The sequence below is a fragment of the Lissotriton vulgaris genome, chromosome 1_1 (assembly GCF_964263255.1).
Source record: "Lissotriton vulgaris chromosome 1_1, aLisVul1.2, whole genome shotgun sequence".
NCBI classification, from domain to species: domain Eukaryota; kingdom Metazoa; phylum Chordata; class Amphibia; order Caudata; family Salamandridae; genus Lissotriton; species Lissotriton vulgaris.
The window spans coordinates 987,399,267-987,411,510 of record NC_141685.1 but is presented as its reverse complement, the minus strand read 5'-3'; the positions used below and the strand labels follow the sequence as shown (position 1 = coordinate 987,411,510).

The window sequence follows — 12,244 nt, the reverse complement described above, 5'->3', positions numbered from 1 at the left end:
CGACAGTGTGCTATACAAGTCCAGCTTACATTACATTATATTACCAGGTGTTTAGATTGAGCTTTGAAAACCACTTCTCTCCTATGAGGTTGGCCATGATATCGTTCATCGTTGGTGGGATGTGCCTCTCCTGTTTAAAGGCCTTGTTAAGGAGGTGCATAACAATGCAGATGCAGATTTTTTCAGGCTGCTTGGTTGTCTCTGTAATGACCATAGGAAAAACCCACAGTGTTGTCCAGAGAACTTTACTAGGACATCCAGTCTCTACAGTTTGTCCACCTCCCTGAATTGAAAGGTGGGCAATACAACTACAGCAGTATCACCTTGAGGTGGTGTACAGACACAGCTCCCAGAATCCAGGAGATTTTCTTTCCAGACACTCACCGGCAGAGAAGAATTCAACGACCTAAGAGAGTATGCCTAAGGAGGAATATCCAAAGCTTATGACACAAGGGACATGCCCGAAAGCATTGACTATCCAAGAAATCAGTCAGGCATCCAACAAGGACGCTGTGCTGCTGAAAGTCAAATAAACTCTACAAGGAGGGAATTAGAACAGGTTTCTGCAAGATGATTATGAGTGGGGCATCCCAGACAAGGAACGACTGACAATTGTGGAGGGTAAGGAATGAGTTGTGCTCAACTCTAGAGGGTCTTATTCTGAGGTGGTGCTGCATCGTTGTCTTTGGGTAATTAGTACACCACATGGCAGAATTGGCTCGCTCACAGAGGGCACCAAGGAGCCAGCAAGAGCCCCCAAGAAAGTGTGGCTCCCAGGATTGGATGCAATAGAGGATGAGCTAGTACAGAAGTGTGAGGTGCGTCAGGTGGCCAGTAGCCCTGAAGCACCAGTGCCGGTGATCACAGACAAGAGACATGACACTCGATGGAAGATGGTTAGTCTTGACTTTGGCAGTTTTCCTGATGGCAAGATAACCACGGTAATAGTGGAAGGCCATTCCAAATATCCTAGCGATCCATAAGGTGAAACCCGCTCCAGAGAGGTACTGGCACTGGTTGGGCTTCCAGAGGAGATAAAGACAGACAATTGCCCTCAGTTTCAAGGATTCAAATTCTGAGTGCTCCTGCAACATCTAGGTATAAGACATTGATGCATTAACCCACAGTGGCCACAGGCAAATGATGATGTGAAAAGTGTCATGTGGACCCTGAATAAGATGCAGTGAGTTGCTGTCCAAGAAGGGGGAAACAGAGATCGTCCTCAACTGGTTCTTGCGAGAGTAAGGGGAAACTAATCACTGGACCACGATGTGCTCTCACTGGGCCCCGATGATGTGGTTCGGAAGGGGATGGAAGTCATCCCATAGACAATCATGGGGTAATGACACAGGAAGGGCTGGTCAACATACCTAGAAGTCAGAATTATAATCTGAATCCCAATCCTCAGCCAATTCAAAGACTGAGGGACTTTGCATGTAAGCTGAGGTCCTAGGACTCAGAGTAAATTGGGAAGGGGATGTATTGAGCAACCTGGCCGCTACCTGGTTTCCCTGACCCGGTACAGCACTCAACCGTCAGGGCCAGGCACGGCCGAGGCAATAAATAAATGGGGGCGGCCAATCATTGTCTTCACCTACACTGCAGTTACGGGAGTCCTATGTCTGTCGTTGTGGGGCTGGTGGCATCATAGCAGCACTCATCTTCACAACAGAGCCTACTCAATTGAGAGAGTCTTAGACAGGACTTGGGGTCTTAAGACGGGGACATAGTACCGACCCACTGGTCGACAGAAGGGGGTGGGGAGAGTAAAATGCAAGGGTTGACAAGTGCTAATTTATAATTCTACTGGTTGGCAATGAGACAGCTTTAGACTCCAACAGCAGTAGAAGCAGTGTATAAAAACAATCACTGTGATCTGAATTTAACACGCAGGTCCTAAAATGGGAAGTTGCACTTTGTCATGACCTACATGCTTTTTGAAAATTTAAAAACAAAAAACGCAAGCTCTGCTAAACACTGCAGTGTTCATGAAAAACATTCTTAAAACCAAAGAAGTAATGCAAAGATGGGGGGAACAAAACCGACACGGCCCTAAAGCAGTTTACTAATGTAGTACATACCTCTTAATTGATTACACTTTTGTACGATTTTCCAATTTTGAAAAATAAATTATGATTCTACAGACAAAACCCATTTTAAACATAGGAGACAGCTGCTCTCGAGACAGCTACTGATGTAAAGCCTGTTGCAGGAGCAACGGACAATCTTTAGTCCACAGCATCTTCCAGAATGAGAGGAAAAATAAAAAGGAGAGTAAAAATATATTAATGGTAAAAAAATAGTAAAATTGTGTACATACTACCTTTTTTCTTCTTCTTTTGAAAGGAAAATTTTTGTTCTATAGCTTTGACTTCTTCGGCAGAGATGAAATGCCGGACGTTGTAGCTCACACCCACCCTGTTCAAGTGACCCCGCACATGATTGGCCAGACCAATCCCATTGTGAAACTGGTCAGGACAATAGGGGCACTTCTTTTCCTCACTCCGCAAAATCACGTTATCTGGATCCAGCAGCTCGTCTGCCTCAAGCGAGCCTTCCAGCAGCAGATCTAATGGAAAGGACTCGGTCATCATCCTCTTTCGTGAAAATGGTCGACCACCAGATGTTGTGCTCAGCGAGAAACCCTTTTTCTTGAAAGGTTTGCGGCCAGGTTTCATCTTCTTGCGCCTTTCGCTTATGCAGTTAAGTACCACGACGGGGACCATCATACGCAACTGATGACGCTGCTCCTCAGAGACTATGTTAGAGTCTGACGACCTCAAGGTGTTCCTAAAAGTCCTCTTAAGTTCCAGCGCAGACCTAGGGACCATTGGCTTGTTAGCCCTCTTTGCTGTGGCTTGGAGACCAGTTTTGAGTTTAAAAGAAAATCCCCCACCCACGCCATCCGACTGCTTCCCTAAAGACCAGCCATGTCGGAGCCCCAACATTGCACCGTGTTTCCTCCGGTTGTCAATGCCATGCACTTTATAGGGTGCAAGAATTTTCTTCTTTATTTTCAGTGCTGCCTGTGGAGCATAGCTTTTTGAAGACGGATAAGAGGAATTGCCATATTTTCTTGGCATAGAACCATATGGAAGCAGCTTTCTATTCTGCAACTTTGAAAGGGGAATGCCTTTTCTGATTGAAATATTGCTGCTATCTGGTCTTTGGTGACCTGCTGCAAAGTCAAGCCCCGGTTCACGTTTCACTTGGATATCCTTGTGAGACTGGGAAGGCAATGGGGGAGGCGGAGATGGTAGATGTGGAAGTTGCGGAGGTGGGGGTGGGGGCAGTGGAGGCTGCAGAAGTAAAGGAGGAGAGGGCTCTTTTTTAACTATAATTTCCGTTTCAGGATATGGCCTTGGTTTTGGAAGAGCATAGATCTCTTTACTGGTGCCTGGCTCATTTGTGTCTTCTCCATAAGTCTCAGAGTCCCAAGAGGGAGAAGAATGTGAATATTTAATATGATGCTTCAGAATGCTCTCACTTGGGGCCGGGAAACCACAGATAATACAGGTACTTGCACCTTTCATGATCAAGGGGGTCGGATCTTCAGTGGGAGTAACTGGAAGAGGAGGTTCGTTTGGCTTAAAATGTTGAAAGGTCAGTTCTGAGGTCTCCTGGGCCTCTTCCACTGTAGTGTCTAATACACCCTTAACCTCTTGGTCCTTCCTCTCTTTCATATGAATCTTAGCATGCTGAACAAATACTTTGGAAGAGTTAGTTCCGAACACACACTTTGGACATTGTAGTCTAGCCTCCCGCCCTTCATCAGAAAAGTCATTGAGTTTCTGAATTTCCTCAATGATCTTTTCTCGTGACTCCTGGTGAAGTCTCCGGTGCTGCTCCAGAGCTGTAGAATCTCCAAAGGACCACCCACACTCGTTGCAGGAAAACTGGCTTAGCAAAGAGAGAGGTGGCTCTTGCAGATTTGGACCTGGTTCACGTGCATGCTGCAGCATGTGCTCCATCAAATGCTCCTTTTTCTTAAAGTAGATGCTGCATTCAATGCATGTGTATACTGAGGCCTCATTGTCGTCCTCTAGGTCTTCCTTTCCATGATCCTCCAGCAGCATGCTGCACATGTATGGCGCTGTGTCAGCATCATAGTTGCTGCATGCAGCAGGTACTATAGGTTCAGGGGGTATCTGCTCCAGTGAATCATCATCATTGACCGTCCATGTCTGTTTGCACCCAGAAACATCAATGCCAACCTGGTGGTTTTGTTTTTGCAATGTCCAGTCAGCAACCGAGTTGAGACGAGAAAGCTGGGTCATCTCAGATTCCATTGCTAGGGCTTTTGTGTGACTGGAGAGATCTTCATAGTAGGAAGGTTTACCCACGCTGGTATTGAGGGATTTCCTGAAAATAGGAAGTGTTATCGGAGGAGGATCTCCTCTCACTGTCTGCCCCCTGAGAGAAATACCATGTGTTTCTTCCCTAGAAATTGGATTTGGGCTCACACCATGCTCAGCAATCCACTCAAACCTCTGAAAGCTTGGCCTACTTTTTTCCAAGTGTTCATGTGTGAATGAGCCAGAATTATTCAAATCATCCATGCTCTCAAAATGAGATTGTGTGCTAGGCGGATAACGTTCCATGGACAAATGGGGGTGCAAATCTATTTGATTATTCTCCACATGTTCACTGCTTCGTTTCATGACACGTGCAAGTCTGGACTCCAAAGAAAAGAGGCTCTCTCGTGGCTTATGGAGGTTAAGAAAATCCCTGCTATCAGATAAAGCTTTTGAAGTTCGTTCCTCCCGGGAGCCTTTTTCTCTGATCTCTTGAAGGGAGCGCTCCCAGGATATATCGTTTGAAACCTTCACATTTCTAAAGTCCGTTGGGCCTTGGAATGGACTGGCTAACATGGAGGTAGGTTTGAAGAGGCCCATCTGTTCTCCACCGTCATGGCTATGAAAGACAGAAAAAATGTAAGGTTAGTCACAGCAACAGGAGGTCCACATGTCAAATTTGTGTAACACAAAGACCCATAGAAGTCCCTCGAGAGAAGTGCTAAAATCCCACACATGGCCACTAACCTCATTATATCTCCCACCAACTCCCCATCACTTCATTCTTTAAATTTTATGGCTCCTTAATTGCCCTTTGGGCATCCTTGCTATTTCTACAAATATATGCCTGTCCAGATTACCACAAACTTAACAGTCACTGCCCAAAGTGCACCATCATTTTATTAGCCAGTGCGATGCATGTGTTTTGGGATGATCATCCTATCCACACGACAGGCCCCCTTTACAATAACACTTCTTGCTGCTTCGTTTCATCTCTTCTGGTCCCCTCCTTTCACCTATTCTGCACGCCTCCAGTTTGAAGTGGGTTCAAGGATTTTTAAAAAGCTTGGTAAGCATCCGCCATAACCCAACCTAAACTAAAAAGTTAAAAGAAAATATGTTTGCAACAGAAGAACGTACAGAAAAAACACCTCAAACAATGGCCCTTTTGAAGTATTTTTCTAGATTTCTATTGCATCCGAGGAGGGCAATTCTTAGATATAGAAAACTCCTTTCACTTCTCATCTCTCTACTAACTTACACCCATATGTTACAGATGTGGATCAAACAAATACACCTTTGTGTAAGGGAGTAAGAAGAAGCTACCGTTTACGACCTTTGTCAAGTACCACAGGTGGTGTAACATCTCCTATAAAACCTGATAAATGAATGCGCACACACCCTGGGTAAATGGTCTTTTCACAATGGAGCACCCCGAGGTCCAGTTTAAATCCCTATATTCAGTAAAAGGGCAGTGCATTCTAGCAGCGTCATGCGAGGAAGTTACTTAGCGCAATTTGATAGCGCTACTGGGCCGTATTAAATGTAATGCAAAATAGAAAAATAACCACTGGTACACATTACACGATGGGTCTACTGCACCAGTCTGTGCATCTATGGGGAAAGTATTAGTCACTACCCAGCAGTGGTATCTGAATTTGCAATTCTATGCTTTCCTCACTCAGTATGTCCCAACATGGGATTTCAACCGCTATAATCTCATAAAATGCGAAGGCACAGGAATACCTCCTGGGTTTGTTTAAATATTGCAGTAAAGCTCAAATACGTCGGGCATGGTGGTCACATCTTGCTCGCCGCTCACCGTCCAAACCTTGCCTTCACCTGCTCTGAGACTCTGAGGTTACTAGAGGAATCTTTCGGAGGAATTTTAGCGCTACTGTTCACGGCCCCCGCTCCGCGGGAGCCGTTCACGGGGCTTGGCTTCTGAAGACTACACACCCTGAGGGACTGCGAGGACCAGCAGGCCGTTCCAGCCACACCTGCAGCCTCTTCCCTTGGTGCTCACGCCCCCTAGTTGGAACATTGAAATTTGCCTAATTTTCCCGCGACGCGGGACGCGCGCGGGCGCGCGCCGGGCGAAGCCCGGGGCAAGGGCAGGCCCGTTCTAGCACGTTACAGACCGAGCAAGACCGGACGGGGCCATCTTTCTTGGTCCTTGATTGCTAGCCCTTGGTCAACACTTAAGATCTTTATAACCCCAGCTGGAGATTACACAACAACCAGGTCCAGGGATCATGGCGACAAGGGAAACGAGAAGTAAAGCCACGGCATCCTCTTCTATGGTGGCAGGTACCTTGGACAATTTTCTCAGTAGAGCAAACTCATTGGTGGCAAATGAACTAACGATAATTGAAAGAAGGCTCTCGCAGGGGATTGAAAATCTCAGAAGGTCCTCTTTGGGTCTAATAGCGAATGCCAAAACTCCTGACAAGGGTGAGGATTCACATAATGCCCTTCTGGACAGTATTGACCAAACAAGATCATCTGTACTGCAAGAGTTAAGGTCTAGCCCACCTGTGCCCAGTGACTCTTTACCGGCTATCCCAGAGGTCACTTCAGCCCCACTGTCTGTTAATGGTTTAATGTCTGGAGGGGTGCATGATTCTAGCTCCCCTCAGTCACGAGGGGTGAGGGAAGGGGCTGTCCCCAAGAGGAAAAGAGGGACGCAGACAAAGGGGGGAAAAAGGCCCAAATTAGATCCACGCCCTACCGTTACTGAGACTACGGGTCCTATAGCGGACCGGGTCTCTCCTCCACTACCCAACGACATCTGTAGCCCGACTCCGCAAACTATGACAGTAGTACAGCCAGCTGCCTTTAGGTTTGGGGAGGGCTCTAATGGGATGGAAGATAACCTTATTTGCACCCTCGGTGAAACCATGAAATCTCTGCTGGACCCCATGGGGGTTAGACTAGAGGGAATTGAGCACAGGTTACAAGCACTAGAAGTGGCCACCGGGAGCATTGGGGAACTTGTGAAAAGTCTGGGGCCTACCCAGAGAATCCCCAGGGCTAATGGGAGGGCCTTTACGCAATCAAACCTCCCTAGCCTAGCAATTCCCCGTCCACCTAATCCTCCTATAGTTCCCTCGCCCAATCCATCTGGCTCAGCAACTGATCATCCTCTTAATCTCCCTCCTGTAGACAATATCCACTTGCCTACTGCCCCCATTTTAGCAACTGTCCCTGGGCCAGTCACTCTTCCGAGCCCAGTGCAGAGATCTGCGTCCACCATTTCTGTGATCCCAGATAGGTCGACTAGGAAAATGGTGGTGGCGGGTGAGCGGCCTGTGCAAGACGCAAGTAGACCAAACTTGAAAAATGTAGTTAATTTGCCACCTGAGGCTGCTCCATACGTAGTGGTTTTAACTGGCGTCCCCGAGCTTAGTCATCCTGTATTGGAAAACTTTGCTTCCCTGAAAAATAAAGTGGCGAGTTGGTTGAACATCCACAGACCCCTCCCCCCCGATATTAAAACTGAACTGATGATGGTCAGAAGAGTCCCGTGGGTGGGATTTACCCCAAAGACAATTAAGGGGGACTGCATCCTGGTAAATTTTAGGAACCCAGTGATTGTTTCACACATCTGCAACTGGTTAGGCAGTACGGGGGATACAGTAATTCAGCCACTTCCCTTGTCCTTTTTTTACCCTCCCCTAAACTCCCCACGGGATTCAGGGTCTGATGATGGGTGGACCAGGGTGGGCCCAAGGGGTCACACCAGAGGGTTTAGGCCAAATTTCTATGAAACTTCGAGGCCCATTGATTACTTTAACACCAATAGGTATAGCTGCCTTGCTCAGGTAGACTGACTCCACCGGGAAACATGCTCACGGGGCAGTACTGGTGGATCAGTCCCAACAACCCCTAATAACATCGGGGAAATAGTGTCTGAGAGAGGAGCTCAGCTGGGAGAAGGGGCAGACGCCAGAGCTATTCGGGTCCAGCAGCAAGCAACCACGAATCTTGACCCAACATACCTTAGAATTAAGGTACGCTCAACACATCCTCAGACTTGTTCTCCTAGCCCAACTGTTATAAAAATACTCTCCTGCAATGTGGCAGGTCTTAATAAAAAACTAGCTTGCCCTGATTGGGGCTCTTTCATAGATACAACCGAAGTCTGCCTATTCCAGGAAACTTGGGCACGGCAAGCACAATTTCGAATAGGGTTTGCCTCATATTCAGTCCCCGCAAGGTGGAGGGGAAAGGGCAGACCGTCGGGAGGGTTAACGATATGGATTAGAGCAGATTTAGGATGCACCGTCAGGGTCATGAACACGGCATCAGAGGATGTGCAATGCGTGATCCTGGAGTGGCGGAATGGACCCAGACTTGCCCTGTTTAATATTTATTCCAGACCTTTGAGTGTTACCTCTGAGTCTAGAGCCATCGAGGAGCTTGCCTCCTTTTTAGGGGGGATTCCGGAGGGAGTGACATTTGTGATAGGGGGTGATTTAAATTCTCACTTTGAACCACTAGCGGGTCTGATGGATGGTGTAAATCAGGAGGAGGATGATGTGTGGAAAATTCCTCAAGTGGCAGGGCAGCCGGTAATGTCATGGGCCCCCTTGGCAATACAAATAACCACCCTGACGTTGATTTACTCAATTAGGGCTTGCAATGGCAGGGTGAAATCAGACATCCCTCCAATGAATACTTTTAATAAATCAGGGAGGGAGGCGCATCTCGATTATATCCTAGTTGAATGTAGCGCCTGGCACAGGGTTTTAGATTTTAAAGTGGTTTACAGGGCAGAGAGTGATCACAATGCACTGATTCTTGATTTTGCCCTTCCCACTGTACCGAACCGCAGCTCTGCATCTGAGGTTGATCCAGCCAACCGGGCCTTACTCTCAACACAGACGTAGGGTTAGATGGGACAAGTTGGTCACTCACCCACACCAGGTGGCAGAGCTATATGCTCGGCTTGTCACAGCACTTGAGGCTGCCGCTGCCTAAAAGGCCCAACACCCCTCCTACGAATCCTACCCAAGGCTGGCAGAATTAAATAGGGAACTACTTGCTAGCCTGGCTGAGCAAGAGTTCACTGAGGGGGAGGTCATGAATGCTATCGCTAGACTCTCGGCTGGCACAGCCCCGGGGTTGGATAAGGTCCCTGGGGATCTTTTTAAACATGAACCTGGGATATGGGCACCCTATCTGACGACTGTTTTTAACACTATTTTAGGGGGTATGGCGGTCCCAAGTACTTGGCTGGAAGCAGAGATAGTCCCGATCTTCAAGAAGGGATCACCTCTGCTCCCAGTCAACTATAGGCCGATCAGCCTAATAGATGTTTCACAGAAGCTTTTTGCGAGGCTGATCTTAGACCGCCTAGAGAGCTGGATCGAGGAGTTTGAAATTCTAATTCCATACCAGGCTGGTTTTAGAAAGAACGTCTCGATCACGGACCAGATTTTCCGACTAACCATGCTTTTTTGGAAAACTGTTAAAATTAAGGGTGGATCAATATACACTGTTTTCGTGGACCTTTGTGCGGCCTTCGATTTGGTCCCACGCAGGAAACTGTGGAGTGTGCTCTAAGATATGGGCATTCCTGCACCTCTTTTGCACAACATAATCTGACTCCACACGGACAATTTCCCGCAGGTCAGGTGGGGGAGAGACGGCAATTTGTCATCTAGCTTCCCCGTTGGCAGAGGGGTGAGGCAGGGGTGCGTCTTGGCGCCCATCCTATTTTGCCTCTACGTCAACGGGGTAATTGCCCACCTGAATGCGGTCCCCAATAGAGACGCTCCAGGGCTTGCAGGGGTTGGGGTCTCCGCGATTATGATCACGGATGATAACCTACTCCTCTCAAAGACTCCTATGGGTATTCAGGGAGTCCTGGATGGTTTTGTTAATTTCTGCTATGATCGGGGGTTGGAAATAAACACTTCCAAAACGAAATTTATCATTTTTAATCCCCCGAAAACAAAGCGCCCAAGTCCTGTGGTTGGAGGTGTAAGGCTCGAAAGGGTGCAGACGTTTGAGTACTTGGGTCTTACTCTCAATGAAAGTATGACCTGGAGTCAACATCAAATAACATTTCAGTTAAAGCTCACTCAAAAGGCAGGGGGTATCCTCAAACTTTTGAGTAAAGCCACAGCTAAGCCAATTGGACCACCGCTAGAGATTTATAAACTGCAGGCACAAGGGGCAGAAATCTACGGTGGCGAATTGTGGGGCCACAACTGTGCACCAGCAATGGTTGTTGTGGAAAATAAGTTTCTCGGGCAGCTGGTTTCACTGCCATCAAGTACGCCACTGCTGCCCCTAAGGCTTGATTTGGGCCTTGGACCTCTAAATGAGGAATTGGGCCTTAAACCCCTAACCTTTTGGAGGAGACTCTGGGTCACTCCAGAACTTGATAATTATAGGCAAGAGCTAATGGAGGTTTTAAAATTGACCAATGCGTGGAAGCTCTCCTGGTTAAAATACATAAGACAGGAATTTGAGAGGCTGAGCCTCCCTCTTATGTGGAGTAACCCGGAGCAAGCTTCTACAAGTATATCATGCAAGCAGTTGGCTAATCTGTATTTTGAATATAATTTAACTGCCCGTTTAGCGAGTCCCCAAACAGGAACCTTAACGAACACATTCCTAATCACGAAAGACTATTATAAATTGGAGACTGTTCTGAATGATATCCGCCCCCCAGGCTATAGGAAGCTCTATCTCCAGTGGAGATATGGCTCTCTGCCAATCAGATCCCTTACAAGTAAATGGTGCCCACCTACCCCAAAGAATTGTCCAGGCTGTTCTGCGGATGCAGAAAATGAATTGCATGTAGTCTTTTTCGGTCCTGGATATCGGACTCCACGGAAAAAGTGGATAGTTCCAATTTGTAAAAATTTGGGGATTAGACAGTGTTCTGAGTCATTCCGAATACTAAAAACTGATCTCTCCCCATTAATCGTTTTTGCTGTAACAACATTTTTAGCAGCAATGTGGATTAAGAGACGGAACTATCTGAATGTTTAGTCCAGTGGGAATAGGTAGATACAAGCACATAGCCTCTGAGAGTTTAATGAATTCCTAAACCAACGGCGGGGCGAAGTGACAATCATGTTTTTAAATGTTTCTTTTATGGATTTTGTACTTCCCAGTGATGTTTTAGCTCAATGGCTACACCCTGATTGTTGTTTTTAATTTAATGTACTGAATTGTACCATTTTATATTATATTGTGGAATGTAATGTGACTTCTTTTATGTAAATGTAAATGTGTGGGACTTGTAAAGTGCACTGTTGCCCGGGAGCGACCTGGCGCTGAAGACCGCTGGGGAACCCGTCCTGGCTTTCCATGTGAGATGGTCCATTCTGGGTATCTCCAAGGTGAAACCAGGCATCCCCGGCGTATGTGGGGGGCCGTTGTAGAGATGAGGCAAGCTTAATGCCCAGAGTTGCCGAGTGTGTTCCCTGGTTAGAGTAGGCACCGAGGCGAGAATTATCAAGTCAGTTGACCCTGGTCCACGACCCTGCCGCATCGGAGATTGAACCCTGGTCCTGGGCCGTTCTCTGCTTCCGGGTCTGCCGCCTCTACAATGTTGTCGAAATAAAGATGATAAAGAATGCTTGAAGTCTACACTTCCACTCTCTTCTAAGCTGTCGCTCTCAGACGCGCTGTAATGTCTGCTGCTAGTTATACCACAATACAATTCTTTACTGCCGTACCAGTCTCCTATAACAGTGTCTTTTTAAAAAAATTTTTTTATTAAATTGTGTGTTTAGAAACAATTTGTGGGACCGAGTTTCCTGCCAACAATACAAACAAGTTACTTAATTTAGGGAACACTCTTTCTGGAGTATAGTCTAACCGCAGATTCTTCACCATGTAACTATCCCCAAGTGCTAGACTGGATCTGGAAACTCAAAAAGCACACCAGTAGGTGAGGCAGAAGGACTCTACATCAACTGCGTTCT

General features: G+C 47.0%; 1 protein-coding gene across 7 annotated transcripts in view; it reads right to left on the bottom strand.

Annotated features, from left to right (window-relative positions):
• WIZ (WIZ zinc finger) overlaps nt 1-12,244 on the bottom strand; it is a 778,954-nt gene that overhangs the window by 314,734 nt on the left and 451,976 nt on the right. For 5 of the 7 annotated variants that reach the window (XM_086960680.1, XM_086960724.1, XM_086960697.1 and 2 more), the window contains exon 4: nt 2,321-4,914. In XM_086960680.1, the coding sequence (XP_086816806.1) occupies nt 2,321-4,914 (2,594 nt within the window). The remainder of the gene's footprint in view (nt 1-2,320; nt 4,915-12,244) is intronic. The other 2 variants (XM_086960689.1, XM_086960716.1) reach the window with 1 other exon arrangement.